This window comes from Budorcas taxicolor, chromosome 11, assembly GCF_023091745.1.
Source record: "Budorcas taxicolor isolate Tak-1 chromosome 11, Takin1.1, whole genome shotgun sequence".
NCBI classification, from domain to species: Eukaryota; Metazoa; Chordata; class Mammalia; order Artiodactyla; family Bovidae; genus Budorcas; species Budorcas taxicolor.
Window position 1 is genome coordinate 162016242 of NC_068920.1, and position 26773 is coordinate 162043014.

Consider the following 26773-nt stretch of genomic DNA (forward strand, 5'->3'; position numbering starts at 1 on the left):
TAAGTCCGTATATTGTAATCACTAGGTCATTCACTTTAAAAAAGAGAGAGAGAGATAGCAAAAACAAACTAACAAAAACCCACAAGCAAAAAATTAAAATGGAATACTAAAAACAAATTCCAACAATTGATAAATTGGATGAAGACGAAACATGTATTTCTTTTTATGAATCACAAGGTTACAATCCCTCGGCCCCCGCCCACCTGCCCCAGGGGGCCAACCTCCACGGAGGGCCTCACCGGAACCCCGGCCCTCTGACGTCATGGGGTCTGGCGGAAGAGGACTAGTGAGAGAGCAAGGGACGGAGTGAGAGCTAGGCCCCAGCTCTGCCTCTGCCCCGGCAGGTCCAGGCCCGCCAGCCCTGCACAGCTTCGGCCCTGTGTAGCGATCCAGCTTATCCCTACAGGGGCCTGACGGCTCCCCAGGCGCCTCCTTGTTGCTTTTCCTCCATCCCAGGTGAAGCCCACGTGCACAGTCTGACCTTTGCCAGACTTCAGAGCTGCCCCTTCTCTGCAGGTCATCTCTGCTCTGGGACGTGAACACGCAGCCCCGACCTCCGACCCTCCCTCATCTGGTGACAGAGCCCCGCCCCCTGGAGCCCCGCCACCCGCCACCCGGCTCCACACACGGCTTCTCACCCTCCTGATGCAGTCCTCTTCCTTCAGGCGCTCCTGCATCAGTCTGATGAGCAGCACGTTGGGTACCATCTAAAGGAAAGATGACACAGGATGAGGGCCTGCCCCGCCGTGTGGGGCTCAAGGGGACACAGAGCTGGCAGGCCAGTGGGCTCTGCTAAGGCCCAAGGACCCGGTCCTGTGGCCATGAAGCTTCTCCAGATCCCTGACCAGGGCCCTGTGGCCTCCGTGAAGTCCAGGGCCAACCTGTGGCCCCAGGGTGGTCCAGACTCCTTGAGAGCACCCCTACCCCATGCATGTGCATCCAACTCCACTCGCTTGCTTCTCCAGCGCCCCGCCCCACCCCAGATGCTCTCCCCCACCCCCACCTGGGTGACTCCAGGCTCCCCAAGTGCCGCTGCCTGCAGGCAGCCCTCCCTGACTCTTCCCCTGGCTGGGCTGGGGGCTGCCATGATCCTCCATGGCAAACTCTGTTACTGCGCTAAACATGTGGCCTTCCAGGGGCCTGTGCAAACATCTGTCTCCCCAGAGAGCTTCAGTTCCTGGATGAAGGGCACTGAGTCTTCCTCTCTCTGGCTGCCAGACACTGACGTGCAGGAGGGAGCCAGTCCTGCCCATGTCTTCCCATCCCCACGTCCCGTGAAGCGGGCCCTGGTGTTCCATGGTGTTTGTCCCACGGAGATGGGCCAATGCTAGAAAGGAGGGCTTTCTCCCCCGGAGACCTGGCTGTGAGGTGCTGACCCGCACCCCTTCCCGCCTGCACCAGCACAGCGTCAGGGGCGGAGGAAGCCCTGCTGACCTGTGACCTAACGGCACGTCATGCTCCTTAATCCACTCAGTAAGTAGTGAGCCTGCGGCGGCTTCTGCCGAGTGTGTGTTGGGTGCCAGGCTGTGGCAGCCCACGTTTGCAGCTCCGTGCAGTCGGTACTATTGTCATCCTCCTTTTACGGTTGGGAAGTTGGGCCTCAGAGAGGTTAGGCCACCTCCCCAGGGCTACACAGCCAGGTAGGAGCAGAGGTGGGACCTGAACCCGATCAGGCCAGGCTCGGGGAGATTGGACCAGGGCAGGGTGACGCTCAGAGCGGCCTTCCTTCCGTTTCCTCTCTTCTCAGCAGCCTCTCTCTTGGACCAGAACTGACGTCCCATTTTTCACAAGGTCTGTTCTTTCTAACAAAGCCTCACATGCCCCAGAGCCAATGCCCCTGGAAAACTCACTCCCAGGTGTCGCCATGATCCCCGGTCACTAACAGCTGGTGGTTCTCCCCAAACTCCCCAACACTGGGCCAGCCCCAGCCCACCTCCCAAGCTACCTCAGGGCTGACTGGTCTCCAGAAGGGGCTGGACTTCTGCCAGGTGCAGGGGAGGGTCCTCGCGTCCAGGGCCGAGCAGGTTGGCGCTGGGCGCACACAGAGGCCCCCGGCTACGGGGCAAGGGGCAGAGGGGACCTGTCTTATGCTCTCTGGGCCAAGCCGGGGACCCGGGAGGGACAGTGGGGACAAGCACCTTGCCCTGATTTCCCCAAGGATCCTTAGGGTGAATGGGAGCCCTGGCAACATTTTAGTGATGCTGGAGAGAAGTCTGGATTTCTCATTCTAGACCCAGCATTCAGAGTGACCAGATCCTGCTTCAGGAACGCTATCGACTCTGCCTGGAGTGCTGCAGGGACGCCTGAAGGGGCAGAGCTGGGGCATCACAGAGCCGCCGGGACAGGTCAGGGGGATGCGCGGGGCTGCTGACTTAGATGTGGACATTAACAAGTGTTTGTGCGTGTGGAGAACATGTCCACACCTCACTCTCATTAGAGCCTAGGAGCAAGGGTCGGGAAAATAGACGGTGCCCAGCCCCACTAACTACTGATGTTTGCCATGTTTATCTGTGCGAGGGAACAGTTCGGTCAGTTTGCACACAAGAGTGATTCTGAGACAGCGAATGGGGTACTGGACGTGCAGAGAGGACCTTGGAGGTGAGGGGACAATCCTCTCAGGGGCTTGAGGTATCCTGGATTCTCCAGGAGTGACCTGACCTGCCATCTCCTTGAGCTGTTTGAATGGGTCCCCAACAAGAGCAGGCTGGGCTTGGGCAGATGGAGGTGGTGGTGAAGGACGCCCCGGGAACCAGCCCACAGGGGAGGGTCAGAGGCCAGAGGGGGAGGGGGAGGAAGGTCGTGAGTAGTGATCCAGGAGGTTCTCTCTGGATTCAGGAGAAGGATGTTCCCAGGGAGAACGTTGGGGGCCCACTGGACTGGCTGGGGACTCAGATGCTCTCCATCTGGCCTTGACCACCCACTAAGGACCCTGGCCAGTGCCTTCAAAGCTTTGAGTCTTGCTTTCTGAGTCTGTAAATGAGATGCAGACAAGGTCCTTCAGTGTTGCCATGAGGATTAGTGAGGTGGGACACGTGGCTACTGGTTGTGTGTGGCCCCCAGCAAGGGCTCGGTGCTGTGGCAATCGTTAGCCGGGGGCACCCTTAATAAACCCAGGACATGAGTGAAATCATCAGGGGCGGGAACTCTGCTGTCCACTGGATCCAAAGCTGAGAGGATGGAAGAGCTGGAGCAGCAGCAGCCACTTTGCAGGCACAAGGGGTGTATAAAGGAAGAAACCCAGCACAAGAGGAGAGAGACACCAGGTTTCTCAGCCCCAGAATGGCTTTTCCAGGATGTCAGATTCGAAGAGGAAGAGCACACCTTGAAAGTCACGGGCCTCTTCTACAAAGTGGGCAGCAAAAGCAGGAGCAGGAGAGCGAGCGAGTGAACGAGAGGCACACTCAGAAGAGCAGGCCAGAGGCTAGCCAGCATCCAGCCCGTTCCAGTATCTCCTAAGGCACCTCTGTGTCCTTACGTCTGCCCTCTGTCCTGCTTAAGCCAGTAGTTCTCAACTTGAACACACATCTTGGAAGAGCTTGTTAACACACAAATCACTGGCCCCGCCCCAGGGTTCTGACTCCACAGGTCTGGGGTGGGGCTGGGAATCTGCATTTTGAGCAGGTTTTCAGGTGATGCTGAGGATACTGGTCCAGGGACCACACCTGGAGAACCACTGGCTTAAACAAACTCCAGCATCCGAGAGCCCCATGGTACATGGAAGAAGTTGCTGGAGAGGGACCTGTCCTGCTGGTGCCCATGTTGCCCAAACTAGAGCCCCCCAAGACTGGCGAGGGGAACGGGGAGGAGCACTGCCTCTCCCCTCCACATGGTTCCTATCCTTTCCTGTCCCTGGGTGTCCCTGCCGACCCCAGAAACAGTGATTTCCACCCCATGATTCCTCCCCTTTCCTGCCATCACCCATTCAGGAGACAGCATTCAAACAGGTTCTGGGACACGGGGGATGGGGGAGTGCAAGCCCATCAAAGAACACGGGTTGAAAGGCGACAGGTCCGGGTGGAGCGTGGTGCCCCCCATGGTCTGTGCGGCGGGGGACAGGCTGGCGACTTTGAACGCGGCCCCTCTCGGGTGCCCCCCACCGCTCCCTGCCTCGGTGCTGTCTCAGTACCAGCTTTGATGTGTCATGTCAGTGGCGGGGGCCTCCCGGGGGCTGCTGCTCGGAGCCCTGCCAAACTGTCTTTGCGGCAATCAGGCTCCCTCCTTCCCGAGCTCTGCCACGCTCTCCCACCCCTGCCCCCAAAGTGTGGCTTTGGGGGAGAATCAGGGACAAACGGATGGAGCCCAGTGCAGCCCCTGCTGGTCACCGAGAAGGTCAGCACAGGTGCAGGCCCCCGGCCCTTGTCTTCCCATGCAGGGGCAATGCGACAGCCCGCCGGCCAGGCCCTTTGCCATAACGGGCAGAATCAGCTGTGTGGCTCCAGTTTGGACCTTTCTTCTCCCAGCACCCAGGCCCGGGACAGAACTGCTGGCTGGGAACCTCGCAGGTGCCTCCCCTGTCCCAACGGGGCAGCCTCCGGTGTGGCCGCTCAAGCCCTGTCTGTCCCCGGGCACCTCACTGAACTTTTCAAGCCCAAGCTTCCTTCCCTGGGATGACAGAAGCCTGCATGGTCTCATCACCAGGCCCCGCCCTCGGGGCCCCTGACATCCCCGTGTCACCCTTGGGTGGATGCTTGCTCAGGAATTGCAGGTGTCCTGATCGACGGTACAAACTTCAGTCTGGAGCAGAGCGGGGAGGGGAAGAGTTGAGGCTCCTGGTTGGCCTGACGGCGTCCCCTCGCCTCTGAAGGGGCTGCTGCTGGGGGAGGAAAGGCATACTTGGACTGGAACTCACTTAAGACTTGATCAGAGAATCCTTTAAAGACAACTCTTCTTTTCAAAGTTTCTGCTGCTTCTCAGGGCTGTCAGAACAGGTTTCCGTGGCAGAGACTCTCCTAGTTCTAGCTTCCAAAACAGTGACAGGAGATGGTGGGGGTGGGGTGGGGAGCAGGGGCCCGGGTTTTGAAGGGATCTCACAGACCCCGGCAAGGGGCAGCCGACAGCCCCACAGAGGGAGGGGGCCGGAAGGGAGACCCGAGGGTGGGAACGGCCAGCGAACTTGAAAGGAGCCACGGAGACTGGTCCTCGGGCTCCTCTGCCCCGCTCCTGGGCTGTAACTTCCTCCACCACCCCAAATCTTCCCGGAGGACCGTTCCGCACCACCACCTAGAAGGGCAGACAGGGAAGGGCGGAGCGCACGGGGAGCAGCCAGGAGGCAGGTGGGATGGCAGGGTGGGGTGGGGGACGGAGACCAGACCACCCCAGAGGACTGGGAGCCAGGACTGAGGGGAGATCCTGGGAAGCTTTGCAGGGGACCACACTCTGTGTGGGTATTGGCAGGCCGAGAGCACAAGTCCCATGATTTGGATGTTATTAAACAGTGATGACACTTGGGCACTTGGGTGCATCAGGCTCCATCAGGCTCTTGATTTGTAAATGGGACTGAAGGGAGGAGCTAAACAGAACTGAAGTTAGGAAAACCCAGCTTGTGGCATGTTCTGGCTGGGCCGGCCTTCAGAGTGTGGGTCATTTAGTCACACAACAAACACAGGCTGGTCTGCTCCTTATGCAAGAGTCATGTTCCAAAAGAAACCTCGATTTAAAAGAAACCTCGATTTAGCGATCACTGCACGTACAATGGAGAAGGCAATGGCTCCCCACTCCAGTACTGCTGTCGGAGGAGCCTGGAGGGCTGCAGTCCATGGGGTTGCTGAGGGTCGGACACGACTGAGCGACTTCACTTTCACTTTTCACTTTCATGCATTGGAGAAGGAAATGGCAACCCACTCCAGCATTCTTGCCTGGAGAATCCCAGGGACAGGGGAGCCTGGTGGGCTGCCGTCTATGGGGTCACACAGAGTCGGACACGACTGAAGCAACTTGGCAGCAGCAGCAGCAGAGCTGTACAAGTAACGACTGCCATGAGGAAAGATGGGTGGTGTGAGGGGTGGGCTCCCAGCTGACCAGACGAGGATTCCCCAGGGAGGGGGACTGACTCCAGATGCCCGGCCCCACATCCAGAGATCCAGACGAAGGCAGTCCCACGCTGCCGGGTGAGTAACCCGCTGCTCAGGTTGAGGACCTCTGGTTGGGGCAGTTTTACATTTGCAAATATGCATGCTTCCTGCAGGGATTTCAATGAATAAAGCTTTTCTTTTTTCCCCAGTAAAAATCTAAAATAATCAAGAGCGATCACATTCAGCTTCAGCTACCAAGAAATGTCCCTTCCCCGTGGAAGCTCTTCACCTTCCAATCACATCCTGTGTGACGAGAGCCCAGCAGGACTTGACTCTTTTCTCCCTCCTTTCCCAAACTCCCAGAGGGGCCAGGACCAGGGGCCAGGACCGGGTTTGCTCTCAGGAGCCCCGGACACAAGCCCAAGGCGGGGCTCAAGCTCAGGCTATACAGGTGTGGGGTTGGCACCTGGGCAGGCACTGCCTTCAGCCTCACACCCTGGGCTACAGTTGGCCTCACGCAGGCTCCCTACCCCACGCCACCCCACCTCCCGCGGGGGCCGCCCTCTCTGAGCCTTTTTGTGGTGTTTGTGATGCTGACTCAGGGGGCAGGCTTAGAGACAGACCCAGAGGGAGCAGGTGAGGAACAGAGACTTGACAAAGCAGGTGAATTCAATTAACTTAATAACGAGGCACCGCAGAGCGCAAGGTGGCTTTGGTCCTCGTGGAGAGGAGCTGAGAGACACCTGCCCAGGGCGGTGTTCCCAGGAGTGCCCTGGGGCAGGGGTGGGCCAGTGGCAAGAACCGCGAGACACCCGCCTCCTCGGGGGAGTTTAACCCTGACGGGGCACTGGAGAAATATGGGTAAGTTTTCTAAGCATGACAGTGTAGGGCTGTGCCTTTATCTTTCGGGGAGTGGCAACAAAGACCTCTCGAAAGAGGAAAGCCCAGTCTGCCTAGTGGCAGTCTGCGCTAGCAGGGGGGTCGGCCGCAGCGCCAGCGTCTGGCAGGCAGAGGACTGGGACGGCTTTATCGGCGCCCTGAGCTGGGCATCCTGTGCACGTGGTTAGGGGAGTGGACTTGGCCTACCCCGGTCACAAGCCGGAAGTGGGGACAGCATTAGGGAAGCCGGCAGTTCACTTTGAAGCAAGTCCTGGCCATTTGGGACTGACTGTGACCGGGGTTGTTGCTGGGCTTCCTGGACTGAACCAGAGGCGCAGGCTGACTTCCTCCCAGTCTAATAACTCTCAGCCCGCTGGCTTCTGAGGCCGGTTACTGAAGACAGCAGGTTAGTTTCCTGGGCCGGTTGCTGTGGCTGCGGGCCAGAGATCTCGTCTGAGGTCTGGTCCAGCCATTGTATAATATATTCAGCCTCTCAGCAGATATAGACTAGCACAGCCTCAGATGAAATGAAGTGCCGGGTGGGTTTGCTTTCAAATAACCAGGAAGCAGGGGGCTGGGGCATCTCCATGGGTCAGGACTGCTATGAGCTGATGACGCTGCCTGAAGCCGGATGATGGGTCCGTGGATGTTCTTACATGCTTCCCACTGCTTCTGGGCACCTTTACAACCTCTTGTAACAACGCTACAAACCACCCAGCCACAGAGCTGTTTCCCACCCCGGCTGCCTGGAACCCCCAGCCTCCTCAGCTACCCCTGCCTATGCGGGTCTTCTGCCAGATGCTGGGTTCTTCCACATCGTTGCTTTTAGCACGACTCGGGTTGGCTCCAGAGTCCCTAAACCTTGCTGCCTGTATACTCAGAGCCACTTTCAGGGCTTAGCAGGTGCTCAGAGAACCCTCAGGAAATGACTGAGTCCAGAGACCAGCGACTGCATGAGGGCTTCCTTGTCCTGCGGCCTGGGCTGGGTACCCTCGGTACCCCCCCGCCCCAGTGGCTATCAGCTCCCAGGGGCGAGGAGAAGGCACTCATCTTTGGGTCTCCCGTGGTTTGGTGGGAGGGTGCTTGGCACACAGGAGGTGATTGGGAAGTGTTTCAGCCACTGCTTGGAAATTACAAGATGGAGATGTCTTGGTTAACACCGACTGTATGAGAGAATTCCATATAGGAGGCAGAGCAGAGATTAACAGGAGAAAATTACGTATTTGAAGGTATTATTTCTGCTTGCAAAAGAGAGCTTTAAAGGCTCTGGATCAGCAGCGCTTTAAAGACGACGCTTAATGAGCGGCCTCGTGGGCAGGCGGCTCCGCGGCAAGGCCACGCGCCCCCTCGCCTCCTCAGAACCTTCCCCTCCTTCATCAGTCCTGACGCCCTGGCCTTTCATCTTCCCCCCGCCCGAGCTTCCGAACCAAAGAACCCCAACAAGACACCCTTGAAAGCACTTCGATGTGGTCTGATAATTAGAGTAATGAAACCCAGGAGGAATTTTCTTCAACTCCCTCCTCGCTGTTGAATCTTATAAACCTAATAAAAGCATCTTCATCCTAGAAATCAGCCTCCCTCCCCTACCCTGGAAAGTTTAGCTTCTGCAGGAAATGAGATCACCGCTTTCTTTCGAAAACCGGATTCCCACTCCTAGGGCTGCCATCCCCCATGCTCCAGCCACACACTCGGACTCCGGCAAGACATGGGGGCCGGTCAGGGGGCATCGCTTGCTTCCCCAAGAGTCCTGGCCAGGAACATGGGGTCAGCAAGTGCTCTGGATTAAGCGGTTTTAGAGCTGGTTCACCAGCTGGGATGGTAGAGAGGCTAGTCTTGCCGAGTGAGGTTTTCTTTCTCTTCCATCAAATTGTTACTTTCAGCAAATCAGCAAATTTGAGGCTGGGGGTTTGCCTAAGTGACACGTCATCCCCAGGAATGTCCTCACCCCAGCAGGCCTTCCCGTCCATGGCCAAGCTCCAGGGCCTCGACATACCCACGGTGCACACCCCTCACCAGAGCTGGCAGAGCCCCGCGGCCACCTGACCAGCAGGCCCACGCAGCTCCCTTTTCTGGAAACCTGGCCTTGGCGCTGCCTCTGGGGATGGTCTGAGCTGAAGACACAGGAACCGGGACGAGGCAGGCGGTCATGAGCAGGCAAGGACGACAGAGACGAAGGGACACAGAAGACGAAGGGAGAGCCACAGAGAGAATGGACATGAGGGACAAGCGACCGCACAGGGCAGAGCAGGCCAGGGTGCTGCCCAGGTTCCGGCCTCAGAGACGGGGAGATGTATGGGTGCTTTCTCCATCTGGAGCCCAGCAGTCAGTGCATCCGCCTTCAGCTTCCCTTTCCTGCCCTGGGCAGCCCCGGCGGATCTCTGCTACTTACAACCACGGGCTGGCCATGAGAGTCATCCCACCGGCCATCACTCACAGGCTGCCCATGAGGCCTGGAAGCTTCCTTCCACGTTCTTGGAGGAACAGTGACCACACGTGGTCACTATCTGGTCAAGAGCCTGCCTGTGAGTGAAGGTGAAGATGGGAGGCAACCAGCCCTCAGCCACGGCCTCTGTGGAGACTGGCGGGAGACCCCGGCTGGTCACCCCAACAGGCGGGCAGAGCCCTGGGCAATGCTCAGCCAACAGCGGGATCGTGACTGTTCTCAGCCTTCTCCCCACACAAACAAGAGAAAGCCTGGGTGCGGGTGAGGAACGCCTGAACGGGTGAGCACCCCTGCTGTACTGGGCTGAATGCCTGCATTCCCCAAAGTCCTATAGGACCTTCAAGGCAATGGTGCTGGGAGGTGGGGCCTTTGGAAAACAATTAGGTCCTGCAGATGCAGCCTCGTAAATAAGACCAAGAGGCCCCAGAGCTTCCCTGTCCTCTGGCCATGGGAGGCCACGGTGAGAAGACGGCTGTCTCCCGACAATGAGTCTGCGGACGCCGTAACCTCGGACTCGCCAGCCTCTAGGAGTGTGGGGGAGACTGCTTCTGGGCCACCCAGTCTGTGACAGCGGCCGGCATGAACTAAGACATCCTCTTATGCTCCAAAGGGGAGTTTTTGAAAAGATATTTGGAAATTTCTGTATGTAAGAGAACCAACATGCTTAAGCCCTAAGTGTCCCTTTTAAAAATGTCTTTCAAAGACAGTGGTGGTGGGATGGTAGAAACAGACCCCCAGCCTCCGGGGATGCCACGGGGCGCCCTCCCAGAGGAGTGGAAGGAAGTGGCCCTGAGCTACAGCACAGAAAAGCCGGACCACTGCCCTTTACGTTCCCCACCGGCGCAGGCCTACCAGGTCCCGGCGCAGGCCAGCAGGCACAGCGCCTGCGGATGGAGGCCCCGCCGGCCCCGCCCATACCCACGTGATCCGGCTGACCCCGAGCAGAGCAGGGCGGGCCGCCACCCTCCATGCTCACTGCCGCTGAGGCTGGGGCATCACGAGCCTCTCCCCCGGCAGCCCCCGGGATCTGTGCCCTACTGAAGACCTCTCCCTTCCTTCGGTCCCATCCTGCCTGGGTCTCACGTCACCCCAACGCACCAGGAAACGGAAGGAGTGCAGCAGCTGATGGAGGCGCCTTGTGGGGAGCTCTCACCCCATCCTGTTTCCCAGAACCCCTCATCCTACCTTGAACTTCTGATGGTGCATCCTGGCGTCTGCCGCCAGAGGGGAATACTCCTTTGCTATCAAGCCCTCCACGCTGAGAAGATTGGTGCTCAGGTGTTTGGCAAGCCACATAGCCTGAAGAAAGGGGAAAAGAACGTTTTTGTGGAAGGAATGACTAAGGAGGACGCCATTCCGATGCCTGGATCCTTCCATATTCTACCAGGAAGGGCTGCCCACAGGGAAGCGTCACCATTTCTGGCTGGAAGGAGGCCACCAGGGGAGACAAAGCCATAGAACCCCTTCCAGCCATAGGATTCTGCTTGCCTGCCATTTCTTCTTCAACCAGCCATTGACTCTAAGTGGACCTGGAAAACCTATGCTCGACTGCCCTAGGCCTGCGTTTTCAAGCTCTCTGGACCATGAGTTCTTAACTTGAAAGTTTAAACCAGGAAACAGGGGGACAGGCCCTAAATAGGGGTCACGACACGCACTCCAAGTTCATCTTCTCTTAAAGGTTGGGAGACGCATGTCCGGGCCAAGTCAATGTTCAGTTCACCAATGACCACTCTGTATACTCCTCCAGGGAAGAATACATTGTAAAGAATAACCATACAAACAAATGTTCTTAACGCCAAGATTATACTGATGACTATTTCAGCATCAGGATGGTTCAGAAGGCCCTGGGGGTCCCCTGGGGGTCCCCTGGGGCAGGTATGAACCTTAATCTCGCTGCTTCTCCTGCTGGGAGGTGTCAGTGACGAGATCAGGAAGCAGCCTGCTGGGATTTTACTATTATCATCTTCCTGTAAAATTAGATTCTGTGTGTTCCACACAGGGGACAGGGGCGGGGCCTGTGAATCTGCCAAAAGAATTGGGGCTGAAACGCCAGCTAGTGCCAGTGGCTGCCAGGTCTCAGGCCTGGGAGTCCGTGGTCTCTGGCAGGGAAATGGAGACTGGGAGGGAAGATTCAGAGAGAGTGAACGCTGACAGCCTGGTCCTGAGGAACCAAGTAGAAAAACTACAGAGAGATAGACAGATGGATGAATGGATGGACAGACAAGCCAGATGACAGATTAACTGAAGAGATGGCGAATCTCACTCCAAAAGCAGGGTAGCTGCATGTGGCTTTATGTAAGAACAGCCATCTTGATTCCTTTTCAGAATAAAACAAGGTGCCAGCCGGTCAGAGAAACAGCCTGTGAGCCCAGGAGGAGTGCTGACAGTGATGACATAGTCTTCCAGAGTCTACCGATGTTTTGTTTTCTTCGTTGAAGTATACAGTTGACTTACAATGTTGTGTTCATTTCTGATGTATAGCGAATTGACTCAGATATGCGTAAGAGTCTTTGCCGTTGTTGTCGCTCAGTTGCTAAGTCGTGTCTGGCTCTCTGTGCCTCTCACAGACTGCAGCATGCCAGGCTTCCCTGTCCTGCACTCTCTCCGGAGTTTGCTCAAACTCACATCCATTAAGTCGGCGAACCTGGGTCTCCAGGATTGCAAGCAGATTCTTTACTGTCTGAGCCACCAGGGAAGCCCCTTTTCCATTTCAGGTTATTGCAAGACATTGCATATAGTTCCTTGTCCTGTAGAGCAGGACTTTGTTATTTATCATTAACTTATGGTTACCTCATGTTCATTAACCAGGCTTTTTTGAAGAACAAGAAAGAGTTCCATTTCAGATGATTATAATTTGAAGGCGTCTTTTGGCACTTAACAAAGGAGGTGAAAGATTAAAACCGTACAGGGAACGAAGTTTCAGCTTCAGGACAGAGGCTGTCTCCCACGAGGGAGAGACAGAAAGGGAGAAGCGAAGTGGGATGAGGCATCGGCTGTGTCTTGAAAGCTCTACTGTCTTTGAAATGGGGAGAAAACCATGCAAATGTGGCAAAATGACAAGTCCCTGTAAAATCCGGGAATTGGGTACATGAGTCTCTCTGGTGCCGTTTCTCTGCTTTTCTGATTGGTTGACACACTGCATGATTAAAATTTTACTGGTGAACCCAAAGGCTCTATACCAAAAGTCTGTGCTGTTTGACCCAGCCCTTCTCCTTCTGGAAACGAATCCTAAGGGTGGAACGAAGGGTGTGCCAGGATGGTGGACACGTAGCCATGAGAATACCCTGGCAGGCATATCTCACGTGTTCAGTGAATGCCCCTCACTGTGTGATTGGGGAAATCTGTTTCTGTCTTTTGTATTTTCTAGGTTTTCTACTACAAACACATGCTGCCTCTTGTAATGAGAAAATAAGTTAGGAAGCAGAAGAGAGAAGAGATGAAAAAAGTCTCAGTTATGTTGAAAAGTCACCGAGGTGCAGCCTCAGTCCAGCTTTGCAGGATAAATGAGATATTACCGTATTACCACAGTTAATATGATACACTTACTATGGTTGTTTTCCCCGAGGCAGGTGGGCCTAATATTACAATCTTCGGCACTGTGGAATGAAGAGATTTGAATGTCACTGTTCAGTATGACAAAAAAAAAAAAAAAACCCTCTCGTGTCTGCAGAGCTCTGGGTATATTTATTTCTCTCCTCCCCAGATTTCATTTTCTGGGAGTGATGCGGTCGTTTGTAACCCAGCGGTTCTGAGACGCTCCCACCATAGAACGTATCCTGTGTTTAGAGAGGTAAGTGATCACTGAGATGGTTTATTCTTCTGTCTCCAAGGGGACGTGGACATGGTAACTTGTTTGCCGAACTAATAAATATCCAGAACAATTGGGATTTCAAACACCATAAAGCATTTTAAACAGGGACTTTGTCTCAGGGACACGCTCTCAAATAAACCTGTATTTTATGTAAATCGACTTTCAAAGGTGGGTTTTTTTTTTTAATATTTATGCCTTTTTATTTAGCAAGTTGTATTCCCCATCATGTTACAGAAGGAAATAATGGGGAAAAGCCTGGAGTGTATGAGCCAGATTTATAAAACCCCAGATAGGAAAGGCTTTGTTTTCAAATATGGATATTTCTATGCAAATGGATATTGCTGGCTTCACTGTGGCACTCCTGGCTCTGGAAGGTTCCTGGCCCCTGCAGAAGCCCTGAAGACACTCGTGGACTAGGGAGCAGGTACTGGCCATTGGAAAAGAAGGAAAAAACCCAGCATCTAAAGAAGAGGGCTGGAAGGCGTGCGCTTGGGTCAAAACAAGGGCAAGAAGATGTGGTGTGTGGACTCCAAGCTGGTTCCCCCCTGGGTGCCACACTGATGATGTCACCCGTCCCCTAACTTCGGGGAGCGAGAAGCATCAGCACCCGGGAGGAAGGAGGGCGGAAGCCGGCCTCTGGCTCCACCTGTCGGCCTGGCCCCGTCCCACCCCTAGGGACAGGTGAACAGGTGTGCACAACAACCCACGGGGCCCGTTCCTGCCAGGCCTCTGAGAAGGAGCCACATCCATGCAGAGACCTCCTAGTTTGAGAGTGGACACGGAGAAGGAACTGGAGGGTCCGTGTGGCCCGTGAACTCATGATCAGCACACCAGTACCCAGCCAGGCTGCTTGGGTTTGAAGAGACTTTTGCCCCAACTCCACAGCCCTTTCTCATTTTCAGGGGAAATGTTGAGGGCAAGTTCAAGGTAATTCACCAATTCACTCCACAAACACTCATTGAGCACCTCCTCCAAACTTGCACGGGGCTGAGTCTTCTGGGAAGAGCATGGAAGCCACACCAGGTGGGCGAGGCGATTGCTTCGGCGCAGACCTGGGAGGGAACAGGGCCTCTGTCCAGTCTCTGCAAGGGAGCAGTCTCTCAGAGGACCACGACTGAGGCCGCACACACTGCTGCTGCTGGATTCCTGCGTGTCCCCAGCTGATGGCTTTAGAACAAACACTGTCACGGCCCTCATTTCTAAACCTGGTCCATTGGCCCCACGGTGTGAAATGTAGGTAACCTGCTCCTTGCGAGCCTGGATCCTGGGTGGGCGATGCGATCAGGGATGAAGGACAGGAGGGTGCCTGCTGCAGGACGCGCGGCCATGCTCCAGCCCAGCAAACCCCTGCACACCCCCTCCCCTCCAAGCCACACTCGGCTGGTGGGCCTCCGCCCTCCACAGCTGCCAGGGTTCTTCTGGCCATGGGGGGCCCTGTGCCCCCTTAAGTACCCGTGGACCCCTGTTGAGGGGCCTGACCTCCGCAGGAGCTGGGATGTGCCCTGGGCACCCTAAGAGCTACCTTCGCTGGGGATCCAGGTCACTGAGAAGCCCTGGGCAAGCCTCTCCCTTCACCTTGGACTTCTCGTTCTGATGACGCTCTTCCCATCTTCCTACCTGTCACCTGTCACCTCCCCGACAGGGGTGCCCTCCTCACCTCCCTCCATTCAGCCCCCAGCCCCACTGGGTTCCTCCCCCGGGATTCTCCTGACTGAAGGGTGCTGCTGCCGTGCTAAGTCCCGTCCACCTGCTGAGCAGTGGAGAGGGTGTCTCGGCTGCAGGGACCACGTCTCACCTTCCGCCCCAGCAGCTAGAACCGCGAGTAACCAAGCACACCGCAGGGCCTCCGATGGCCTGTCCTTGGCTGTCCCCCTGTGGCCATTGAGTGTCTGGTCGCCTTTGTCACCACCATTCCTACCTCTTTGCAAAGGCACCTTCTGCCAGTCGGCACTCTTGGGTGCAAGGCGCGGGACGTGGACGGGGCTGAGTCGCGTAGAGGCGGGTTTATTCACAGCCCAGCATGGCTCAGAGAATCCTGCCCAGGCAGGAGCCAGGCCCCAAGGGTGGTCACCGAGGGGTGCAGGGGGGATAGCCCTGCTGCCCTAGACACCTGGCCCAGTAGCCTGAGCCCAGAATGCCATTCACACACAGGGCCCACAGGGGCTGCCCTGCCACCACCCGGCCACAGCCACCGTGGGCCCTACAGGCCGCCAGGGAGAGCACCTCCCGGCCATGGGGCGGTGAAGCTCAGGACGCAGGCCCAGGGCAGGCAAGGGATGTTCAGCTGCGGGGCTGGGAGCCAGGACGGAGCTGTATGGCCCAGCCTCTCTCTGGCCTTGGAACCCGGCCAAGGCCTTCCCGGGTGCCCCAACCAGAGGAGAGAAGCAGTGGAAGGTGGGTGAGTCTGGAAATGAGGTGGCTTTGGGAACACCTGATCAGGGCAGATTGGAACTGGGGTACCAGGGGAGGTTGAGGGGAGGCACAGCGTTAGGGCAGCAAGGATGGGGGGTCAAGGGTGGTGGGCCTGGTGTGTTAGAGCAAAGAGCTTGCTCAGACCACGGGGAGAACGCCCACTTGCCAAAGCCAGAGGAAGGGAGCGGTGGGCTGTGGGTCTGGCCTTTGTGCCCGCCACCCTGCTGCCCCTCCAGGGCTCTAACCCCCAGCCTCCGCCATAGCACCCGAGAACTTGGGCAGGACCCAACAAGGCTCAGGGTCCGAGGGACCGAGGAGAAAGGGGGACTGCACCTTGACAACAGCGTTTCAGGAATAAGCGGACTCCCAAGTCATACGCTCGTTTTGACAAAGTTACGAGGCTCCACAGCTGCTGGGGAAGGCCCCCCTCAACCCCAGCCCGCCTTCCGGGCTCCTGTAAGTGGCACCCAAATTGTACACATCTCTGAAAATACTTTAAAAGGGGAACATTCACACTGCCTTTCTCTCCACCTAATTTCTCGCACACATTTATGTGATTAATTTCAGTTTCTTAAAATCTAACACCTTGAAACTCCAGCCCTGCTCATGAGTAATTATTTATAAACAGTGTCATAAAAGGCTGCTTGACTGCCAAGAGTAATCAACTTCTTCAACCCACTTCAAAGGAAATCAAAAAACCTTTCCATCCACAGAGCCTTTTGAGGTTTAACTAGGAGCATGATTTAAAATTCACAAGAAAACCCTTAGGTATTGGAGCTCTAATACACAGCTTTCTTGGACAAACGTTTGATAAAAAACGAAACACACCATTATATACACCATTGCCTGCTTTAATATTGCCCAGGGCTACTGTAAATGCTCACTTTGTACTAAATCTGCTTTTCTCGCAGCGAAGGGGCTGCCAGCCCTGTGTCAATGGCTCCCCCATCCCCTCACGTGCACACTCAGTGCCAGGAGCCCAGAGGCTTCTGTCCCTCTACACTGGCCACTGGCCATGTCGCCACGCATCACAGGGAACCCCCACCCACCCAACACGCAGGCTGAGGAGGCAGGGGGCTGAGTGCCTGGCTGCAGGTGACACGGACCACTGTACGGCTGGGAGAAGGCAAGACCGACTGACCCACTAGCTCAGGGCCACAGGGATGCTCGCTGAACACCAGGGGGCCTCTCCAGGCCCCCGTCCTCTTTTAGAACCACGAGGGTGGGTGCAACTCTTTCCGGCTTTCCTTCTCCTAGAGAAATCCCAGAAGCGTGGTCCTCTCCCATCTTCCTCGTCCTCCCCTCCTTCTCCCGCATCTTTGCTTCACCTGGAGGTGGAGGCCTGGGCATGGGAGGGACACCAGAGATGCCCTCTCTTCACTTAAGCAGTGGGACTTGAGCCAAAGGGCGAAGATGTGCCCGCATCCCTCTGAGCTGCCGGCCCAAGGCGGGGGAGTGGGCTTGGAGGGCTGTGGGAACAAGCTGACTCCTCCAACCTGCGGTTCCTGGGATCCAATGACTCAACTCCCTGAGACAGTGTCTGGGCCCAAAGCCTAAGGCTCCAGGCATGGGGGAGGACAGTCAGAAGCCCCCACCCCCAGCGCTAGCTGAACGAAGAGGGTCTGAATTCTCCACCCCACTGGAGAGGGACAGAGCAGTGTCACATGGAGAAAGGAGGAAGGGCTCTGCCGAGGGCAGCCTGCAGATAAATGGAAGGGATGCTGAGGAGGTGGGGAGGGGTGGCCCAGGGCACGGGACGGCCGGCGCCCGAGATGAGCGCCCAGCTGACGACAACTGCATCGTGGCTAAAACAGGAAGGTGATGTCTGGATTTCATTCTGGTGAAGCAGTCAGTTCGACACTGAAAGTTGTAACTGCACAGAGAGGAGCAAGACGAAAGCGTAAAGACGAGTGGTACCTTGGATGTCAGGCTCTTGAAGTTCTGGCGGGGAGACTGGTGAAGCTGTGAGCTTGGCGGCAGGGGCACACACAGCGCGGCACACACATCCCTGAACAGAACTCTTCAAGCCGGAAGTAGGAAGTACCGCCGCAACCAGACCATTACATACACCCTCCAACGCAGAGTGCAAAGCGTTCTTTTCTCAAGTACGGTTTTAGTCCGGAAAACTCTCACCGGGCTTCGCGCAAGGGGATACTTGCCCGGCATCACCTGAAGTCCAGTGGGAACCTCCAGGCCTCGGCGTCCCTTCCACTGACACCACTAGGGACCAGGCTGGGGCTTGGCGGCCTCCATCTCAGCGACCAGACATGCCCGTTTTACAGAGGAAACTGAGGCTTTATTTGGCCTTTAACTTTTACTTTCTTTTGACTATGCTTTGCTTTATTGATTGGGTGGGGGCGGCATGAGAGGAGAACAGAAGTGCCCCCTGCATCCCTTGGTAACAGAGCTTAGCAACTCCAGCTCCAAACGACATAGGGGCAGGGCGGGGGGTAAGGCTGCAGAACACCTTCCTCCAGACAACAGAGGCCACTTGGCGAGGTGGGGGCAGCGAGCGGGGGTCTGCAGCAGGACCGCCAGGAAGCAAGGGGGCTTCTCACCCCCACAGAGCAGCGCAGCCACCCTCCCTCCCACACCAACCAGATGACCAGGTAACCGAGGCCCCTTAGAAGAGTCCCCGCGGGGCAGAGCGGATCAAACCCCAGCCCCGCCTCCCTGGCTCGGTCTCCACCTGGGGCACCTCGGCAGCTCACACCCAGTGTAGACGTGCGATTCTGCCTCCCTGGGAGCTCAGGAAAGGACAGTGTGGGGTGCTCCAGGGCGGGCCCCCAGAAGAGGCCAGGCGTGCCTGGGAACCTGTGGGCTCCGAGTCTCCTCTCTCTCACCATTTTTTAAAAAACGACTTCGCTTCCCTTCTCAAGTGAGGCCTCTGCCCCCGCCACGGGCATCTCAGGCCTCTGTCCCTCTCAGCTGCACCACTCGCTTCACTGCTGCACCGGGAGCGCCTTCAAAGCAGCTAATGCTCCGTGAAAGAAACATCAAAGCTCCGGGACACCGGCCTCCCTGACAGCTCACGAGGGACAGCCACGCTCCTCCGCTCATGCGCCTCCACTCGGCAAACTGACCGCAGGACAGAGCGCCTCCTCTCCCTCCTCCCTGTCCTGAGTGCCTGCCTTGGGTCTGGCTGGCCTGCATTCACTCGGGCAAGGTTTGGGGGAGCTCTGGAACTCATTAACAGGAGCCCGTAACAAGACCATCAGGAAGAGCCGAGCGCGGCCTGTCTGGGTAGACCAGAAGCCACACTTACACCTGACAAGTGGAGTGATCACAGAGCTTAAACCCAACAGGCGACATCAGCTGGGGCGTGCCAAAGCATTAATAATTGATTCCGTGGGCCATTCGGAGGTTTCCATTTTAATCACTTGGCAAGAGCATTTGTATGAGTTGTGCTCCAGAAGAAATGACGGCATTTTTTTCAATTAACGACCTCCCCAAGTGGTCAAAACCTGTCCCCATCCCTGCTCTGACCTCCCTTGTAGGCACAGGAAGGGCAGAGTGGTTCCCAGGAGGCAGAGGGAAGGGACAGCTGGGAACGGGGGAAGGGGGAGGCCCACTCTGGTGCTCACCATAATCGTTGTCTCGTTGCAAATGATCAATCATGAACGGGATGGGGTCCTTGGGCTGGTGGATCAGGAGCTGCTCCAGCATGTTCTGTGGGCACAGGGCAGACACTCAGGGGGTTGACGCCTGCATGGGCACCCAAGGCCCCTGGCTCCGGTGGCCAAGGAACCTGGCATCGCTATGGATACCAGTTATGGGGCATGATCTCTTCCCTGCCTCCCACCCTAGTGGGTGTCTGCCTCGGTCCCTGGGAGCAGAGGTGTGAGGGACAGGCCACATGGGTCTTGCTGGGGGTGGGGGCACCTGGAAGGAGGCGGAGCTGGAGGGAAGCGCCCTTGACTCAGAGCAAGTAGTCCTGGGGCCCTTGCCCCTCAGCTCCTTTGTGGCCCCCCCCAGACCAGCCTTCTCTCCACCCTTCTCCTGCAGGGTACCCATCTACCCCTCAGAGCCCTTGCAGATGCTGCTCCCTCAGCATCAAACACTTTTCCCCATGATGCTCACTAGGTCAATCCTGCGGCACGCTCCTCTAGCCAGCACGCATCCCCTTTATTGCCTCACCCACATCTCAGTGCCCAGCACAACCACAAAAGGGGCCCCACACAGAGCGTGTGCTGGGTGACGTGGCCACTGCTGCTACCTGCGTCTGTCCAGTGTGGGACAGGGTATGTACTAGCCAGGTATCTAAAGAGACTGTCTGGCCATTTAATTCTAAAGTAAAGCAGCTTCCATGGTTCTAGAACAAAAGGCACAGAAATGAACCAGGTAGCTGAGAGCAGTGCCAGTGCACAAAGGAGCAGCATTCTGCCTTAGGGACAGGCAGGTAGGGGCTGCAGCCCTTTTCGGGCAGACGGAGAACGGCGCAGCAGAAACAGCACTGAACGGCGAGAAGGCCCAGCCCCGCTCCGCATCCCACCAGTCCCTTCCCCTCTCCGGGCCTCAGCTTCCACACGTATTAAGACACAGCTGGACACGATCCATGGTGCTGTGGTGCTGGTGAGACCGTGTGAGATGATTCTAGATAGCTCACAGATGAATATTCTAAAATCCACTTTTACACAGCTGCATATCTAATGTGTATTAGAAAAATCAGTACATCAAACCTTAGGATGAGGTAAAATAAGTTAATTTTTTTTGAGTGGGCTGGTTTAAAGAAATGATGACGTTAAAATGGAAATGTTGTTGGTTACGTGATCTATACCTGTGGTAAAATTTCAGTGCGTGGCGTGTGCGTGTGCTCATGCTCACTGACTCAGCCGCAGCTGAGTGTTTGCAACTTCACGGACTGTAGCCCGCCAGGCTCCTCTGTCCATGGAATTTTCCAGGCAAGGATACTGGAGAGGGTTGCTATTTCCTTCTCCAGAGGATCTTCCCCACCCACGGATTGAACCTGCATCTCCTGTGGCTCCTGCACTGGCAGGTGGATTCTCTACCACTAAGCCACCTGAGTGAGTGAGTGAGTGAAGTCGCTCAGTGGTATCTGACTCTTTGAGACCCCATGGACTGTGACCTACCAGGCTCCTCCGTCCATGGGATTTTCCAGGCAAGAATACTGGAGTGGGTTGCCATTTCCACCTGAGAAGCCCCAAATTTCGTAGACTCATAAAAAAAAAAAAAAAAAGAGTGCTCGTAAAAATGGATGAAATTCAAATAAGGTCTGTAGCCTAGTTAATAGTATTGTGCCCATGTCAGTCTCCTGGTTTTGACAATGAGCTACCCTTACCTTAGATGTTATTACCTGGGGAAGCTGGCGGAAGGATACACTAGAATTCTGCGCTACTTGCGTAACTTCCGGTGGGTCCAAAATCATTTTAAAATAAAAATGCTAAAAATTGAAAATGATGAAAAACCATGTAGGGAGCACAGAAATGACTAAGGACTGGAAATAATGGACTAAAAGCTTCCTCAGGCTACCCCTTCCAACAATTGCTATGAGAGACACCAGATTCCCTAAGAGCAGACTAGGGTGCCCCCAGGACTTGTCCGTGTCCTGCCCGCCACACCACTGAGGACTTAGGACTCAGCTAGCCATCTCCTCTACTCAGATCGCCCACTCGGTTTTAGAAGTCTCTCGTGCGCCCTCTATCAGTGAACACTTTCCAAAGGAAGCCTATGTCCGCAGTAAAGATAGAGACGCGGCTTTCTCACTCTGAGCTCTGCTCTGAGCTGTCAGACGCTCAAATAGCCACAGGCATCACTGAGGAGGTGCCTCTGGGGATGGGGAGGGGTCTACCCGGAGGAGCAGACAAATGCTCCAGCTTCCCTCTGGCCCTCAGAACCTCTGAGTGGCTGAGAGATCCTCCAGTCCAGCTCCTGAAAGCTTTCACTTCCCCAGGATGCCTGGCTGGGGAAGATCCCCTGGAGAAGGAAATGGCAATCCACTTCAGTATTCTTGCCTGGAAAATCCCATGGAGAGAGGACCCTGGCAGGCTACAGTCCCTGGGGTCGCAAGAATCGGATACAACTTAGCGACTAAACCACCACCCTAAGATGCAGAAGAGAAACCTGGAGAACAGGCTAGGGCGTGGCTTTGCCTCAGTTCACACAGGCAGTGGGTCAGTCAGGTCGGGAACTCAGGGTGAGGGCTTAGAAGCTTCCCTGAATTCTTGGCTCTGAGGAGAAAGGGCCGGGTGGGAAAAGCTGCTGTCCACACCACACGGCCGCTGTCCCAGGAGGCGGTCTTTCTCAGAGGATGGAGAGGCCACCTTCAACTCAGACACTCCCCAGCTCAGACACAACACCGCAACCAGCCTGGGAATGGTCAGCACCCGATGAGTCCCTTGGAAACCACCTCTTGCAACCTGGCGTTTCACAAACAGGGAAACTGAGAAAAAGGAAGGAACCTCTTCCAGGTCATCGACCTGACTGGGTCGGAGCAAGTGTCCAGTCACGGCCGGGATGGCCTGCCCCCTTTTCCTCCCTCCAGGGCCAGCCGAGTAGGGTCAGGGAGCATCTTTCGGTCGAGAGCTTCCTTGGGGGTACGATGACACAGTCGTGTCGGACACCCCAAGTCGGGCGGCCTCGTGGCTAACAGACGTGACCCCTCCCAGATGTAGGGTCGCCAGCGCGCAGCCGGACCGCCGCCAAGATGGTCCCCGGCCACCGCCTGGTGTCGCGATGGGTCAGGGCTGCCCGGATCACCTGCATCAACTCGAAGACGTGGTTCGCCTCCCCATACTGGGGCATTTGCGGGGGAATGCGGTGAGGGGCGGTGGTCGCGTCCATGCTGCTTCGCAGCGCGGCCGCTCCCTGGGGACCGCTGTCGCTAGGGCCCCGCGTCATCAGCAGGCGCCACTCCCTGGGGACAGCCGTCGCTAGGGCCTCTGCGTCATCAGCACGTGACGCTCCCTGGGGACCGCCGTTGCCAGGGGCGCCACGCCGCTGCGTCACCAGCACGCTTCGCTCCCGCCCCCGCCCCCGTCCCTGGGGCATGGCTGGCGCCGGGTCTCCTCAGCCGCACGAAGCAAGTGCTTTCCAGCTCTGGCCTCGCCCCCCGAATCTGCGCGCCTCAGCGGGGAACCCCAGGTCTCCTCCTGCTGCGGCCTCCTGGCTCAGAGGGCCCCCTCCTGTGCTGAGACACCCTACAGTACCCCGAGGACACATCGGCCCGGGAGAGGCGGGAGGCGGATCCTACTTCTGTTTCCGCCAAGGCGCCCCGGCCCAGGCGTTCGGTGCTCCTTGAGCCACCCCAGCTCCGCTCACTGGGCCTCAGTTTCCCTGTCTTTAAAAGAAAGACGCTGGGGTAGATGTGGGGCCGTTCAGTTCAGGCGCTCGGTCGTGTCCGACTCTTTGCGACCCCCATGGGCTGCAGCACGACAGGGCTTCCCTGTCCACCACCAGCTCCCGGCCATGTGGGGCAGGGTGTTTGAAAAAGGAAGGACTGACGTGTGCCTCGACCCCCGGCCCAGCGGGCAGCTCCGGCGGCGTGGGCGGGACTGCCACGTGACCCGATTGCTGTGGCAGCGGCGGTAACAATCGGGCCCGCGGCCCCGCCCCTTCTCACCCCTGCTCTCCCCCACCCCACCCGCCCCTCCTCACAAGCCCCGGGAAGGGCCTCCCCGCCCCTCCCGGGCCCCAGACACCCGCGGAGACTCTCCGGCTTCAGGGCGCTCCATTGAGTGAAGGCCGCTCTAGGACAACCAAGGTTAACGCAGGCCTGGGGAGGGCCACCCAAGCCCTGATTTGGAAACTGGGGGGCGAGGGGGGTGGTGCTGGAGAATGGAAGGGGGCTGCTGCCGCTGACCCGAGACCGATGGTGTGAGTCGCGATGGGGGGAAGGACGTCTGCGAATCGTGTTCATCCCGGGTGGGGGTGGGGGCGGGGGATGGAACGCCTGGTAGCGGCCACGGCGCTGAAATGGAAGCTCTAGCTCTTGTCCTGTTGCTCTTCTCAGGAGGAGCTGCCCGTTTTTGAGCTGTACTCTCGACAGAACTATGGGGTCTGTGAGCATTATGGAGAGGGAGTATAGCATAGGCAATGCAGACTGCGCAGAGTTCAAATCCTGACTCCACTCTCAACTAACGGTGCCAGCCTGTCCTGGGCCTCACTTCCCTCCCCTATGGAGTGGGGATTATGGAAGATTCCATGAGCTAATGTATCAGAAGTATTAGTAACTGATGTGTAGTGAATGCGCAATGCATAGCTGCTACTCTTAGAGATATTATCTCACTGAATCTTTGCACCAACCCTGAGAAATAGGTACCTTTGTTCCATTTTACAGATGAGAAATTGGAGGCTCAGAATGGTGCAAAGTTGTTGGCTGAGCCATTTCCCCTCTCTGGGTCTCTTTCCTCATCAGTTGTCAATCACGGAGCATTAGAATGAATCATAAGAGCCCTTGAGGAGCTTCTAATTCAAACTCCCTCATTTTACAAATGAATAAACTGAGGCTCTTGAGAAATCTGCATGCAGGTCAGGAAGCAACAGTTAGAACTGGACATGGAACAACAGACTGGTTCCAAATAGGAAAAGGAGTACGTCAAGGCTGTATATTGTCACCCTGTTTATGTAACTTCTATGCCGAGTACATCATGAGAAGCACTGGGCTGGATGAAGCATAAACTGGAATCAAGATTGCAGGGAGAAATATCAATAATCTCGGATATGCAGATGACACCACCCTTATGGCAGAAAGTGAAGAACTAAAGAGCCTTTTGATGAAAGTGAAAGAGGAGAGAGAAGTTGCCTTTAGCTCAACATTCAGAAAACTAAGATCATGGCATCAAGAGCCTCTTGATGAAAGTGAAAGAGGAGAGAGAAGAAGTTGAGCTTTAGCTCAACATTCAGAAAACTAAGATCATGGCATCCGGTCCCATCACTTCATGGCAAATAAATGGGGAAACAGTGGCTGACTTCATTTTTTCTGGGCTCCAAAATCACTGCAGATGGTGACTGCAGCCATGATATTAAAAGATGCTTACTCCTTAGAAGGAAAGTTATGATTAACTTAGACAGCATATTAAAAAACAGAGACGTTCCTTTGCCAACAAAGGTCTATCTAGTCAAGGCTATGGTTTTTCCAGTAGTCATGTATGGATGTGAGTTGGACTATAAAGAAACCTGAGTGCCGAAGAATGGATGCTTTTGAACTGTGGTGTTGGAAAAGACTCTTGAAAGTCCCTTGGACTGCAAGATCCAACCAGTCAATTCTAAAGGAGATCAGTCCTGGGTGTTCATTGGAAGGACGGATGTTGAAGTTGAAACTCCAATACTTTGGCCACCTGATGCGAAGAGCTGACTCATTTGAAAAGACCCTGATGCTGGGAAAGATTGAGGGCAGGAGGAGAAGGGGATGACAGAGGATAAGATGGTTGGATGGCATTGCCAACTCGATGGACATGAGTTTGGGTAAACTCTGGGAGTTGGTGATGAAGAGGGAGGCCTGGTATGCTGTGGTCCATGAGGTTCCAAAGAGTCGGACACGACTGAGCGACTGAACTGAGGCCCAGAAAGGGGAAAATTCTAGGCCAAGGTCACTCATAAATCCAAGGTAGAGCCAGCCTTCCAATGCATATTCACTGGAAGGACTGATGCTGAAGCTCCAATATTTTGGCCACCTGATGCAAAGAGCCAACTCACTGGAAAAGACCCTAATGCTGGGGAAGACTGAAGGCAGAGAAGGGGTGACAGAGGATTGATGGTTGGATGGTGTCATCAATTCAGTGGACGTGAGTTTGAGCAAACTCCAGGAGATAGTGAAGGACATGGAAGCCTGGTATGCTGCAGTCCGTGGGGTCACAGAGTCAGTCATGACTGAGCAAACGAACAGCAACAACAAAGAGCCAGCCTGGAACTCAGTTTCCTGACTCCTAGCCAAAATCTTTCCAGCAGCCACCAGCCCAGAGACACAGCCTCCAAGGGAAAAGGGCTCTCCCCTCAGAACTGCCTCCTCAAAGCATGCACACCTTGGTAGGCTTGCCAAGTCAAATCCAACTGCAGAGACAGCTGGGGAAGAGAAGGAAGCAGCCTCCCTCTGAACAAAGAACACAACCACCAGGCCTGCAATTTGCACTGGGGAGGTTTAGCTTGCTTCCTGGACATTTCTGAAGTGACTTGCCTTTCTCCTCATTTATTTTAAGCCCTAGGCACTTTTCATACCGTGATTTAATCTTCTTTAACAGCCTGGAAAAATACAAATCAATTAAAGCTGAAAATCTAGTGGGTAATCACTTTTTCCTTCCTCCTCCCCCAGATTGAGAAGCGCCTGCATCCCCTGCCTTTCATCTAGACTAATTTGACTGCGGTGACTCTTGTTCAAGGGACAGTCACTTTGGATAGCTTGTTACAGCTCCCCGCACGACATTCCTGGTGCGCGTGTCACAAGTCAATAGGATCAAGAACCAAGTCGGTTTTGCTCTCAGGGGCTCTTGGGGCCACCAGCCGAGGTAGGGCTGTATCCCTGAAGAACTTGGCAAGCCCAGGAGGGCAGCAGAGAGCGGGGTACACTGAATTCTAGTCCTTGTTGCTTTGTGATGGGGAAACGGAACAGTCTCACACAAGTGGAAGCGAGGCATTGGGTCTGGGTAGTGTAGGCCCTTGATATCCACACCTCACCCACCCACCCACCCACCTCCAGCCTCAGTCAATCTGGTATCCGGTGTGTTTCTCTCAGTGGACCCTCACTGAGGTGGGGGCAAGAGGGGAGGTAACCAAGTAAAGATCTCAGGCTCAGTGAAATCGGGCAGAAGTGAGTGGGACATCTGGGTTTGCTCACCAGCTGCCAGACCTCAGCTCTGTTGTCTGTCCTGTGGGAATAACTGTGGTACCTCATTCAAGGGGCTGTGGCGAGCATCTGAGATGAGGCTTGTCCAGGGTTTACCTAGAGCCTCACTGAGTAGCCGGCTGTTACTAGGAGGACTGGGGCGAGCCACCTGGGATCTCGGTGAAGGCTGAAGCTCGGCTCCAGTTCGGCCTCCCCTGCACCTGCCTGCCTCCTGCACGTGCCCCTCCTGCAGGCCACGTCGCCCTTCTTCCACCCGTCCCTCCCACTTTCTTTGCTCCTTAATCCATTCACTCACTGTCTGCCTCCCACCCCTGATGTCCCTCCAGGTTAGGAGTCTTGTCTGTTTGGCTGAACGCTGTGTGCCCAGTCCAGCACCCTGCAGGTGTCTGACCCCCGGCAGGCGCTTCAACATGAATGAA

The 26773-nt window shown here is 55.9% G+C and overlaps 1 protein-coding gene across 3 annotated transcripts in view; it reads right to left on the bottom strand.

The window, feature by feature from the left end:
* Nucleotides 1-26773, bottom strand: part of AK8 (adenylate kinase 8) — a 155320-nt gene that overhangs the window by 113166 nt on the left and 15381 nt on the right. The window contains exons 1-5 of one of the 3 annotated variants that reach the window (XM_052649435.1): nt 22274-22414; nt 19141-19225; nt 12880-12929; nt 10519-10632; nt 639-707 (exon numbers count right to left, since the gene is read on the bottom strand). In XM_052649435.1, the coding sequence (XP_052505395.1) occupies nt 639-707; nt 10519-10632; nt 12880-12929; nt 19141-19225; nt 22274-22414 (459 nt within the window). Of the gene's footprint in view, nt 1-638; nt 708-10518; nt 10633-12879; nt 12930-19140; nt 19226-21637; nt 21734-22273; nt 22415-26773 lie in introns of those variants that run through there. The other 2 variants (XM_052649436.1, XM_052649437.1) reach the window with 2 other exon arrangements.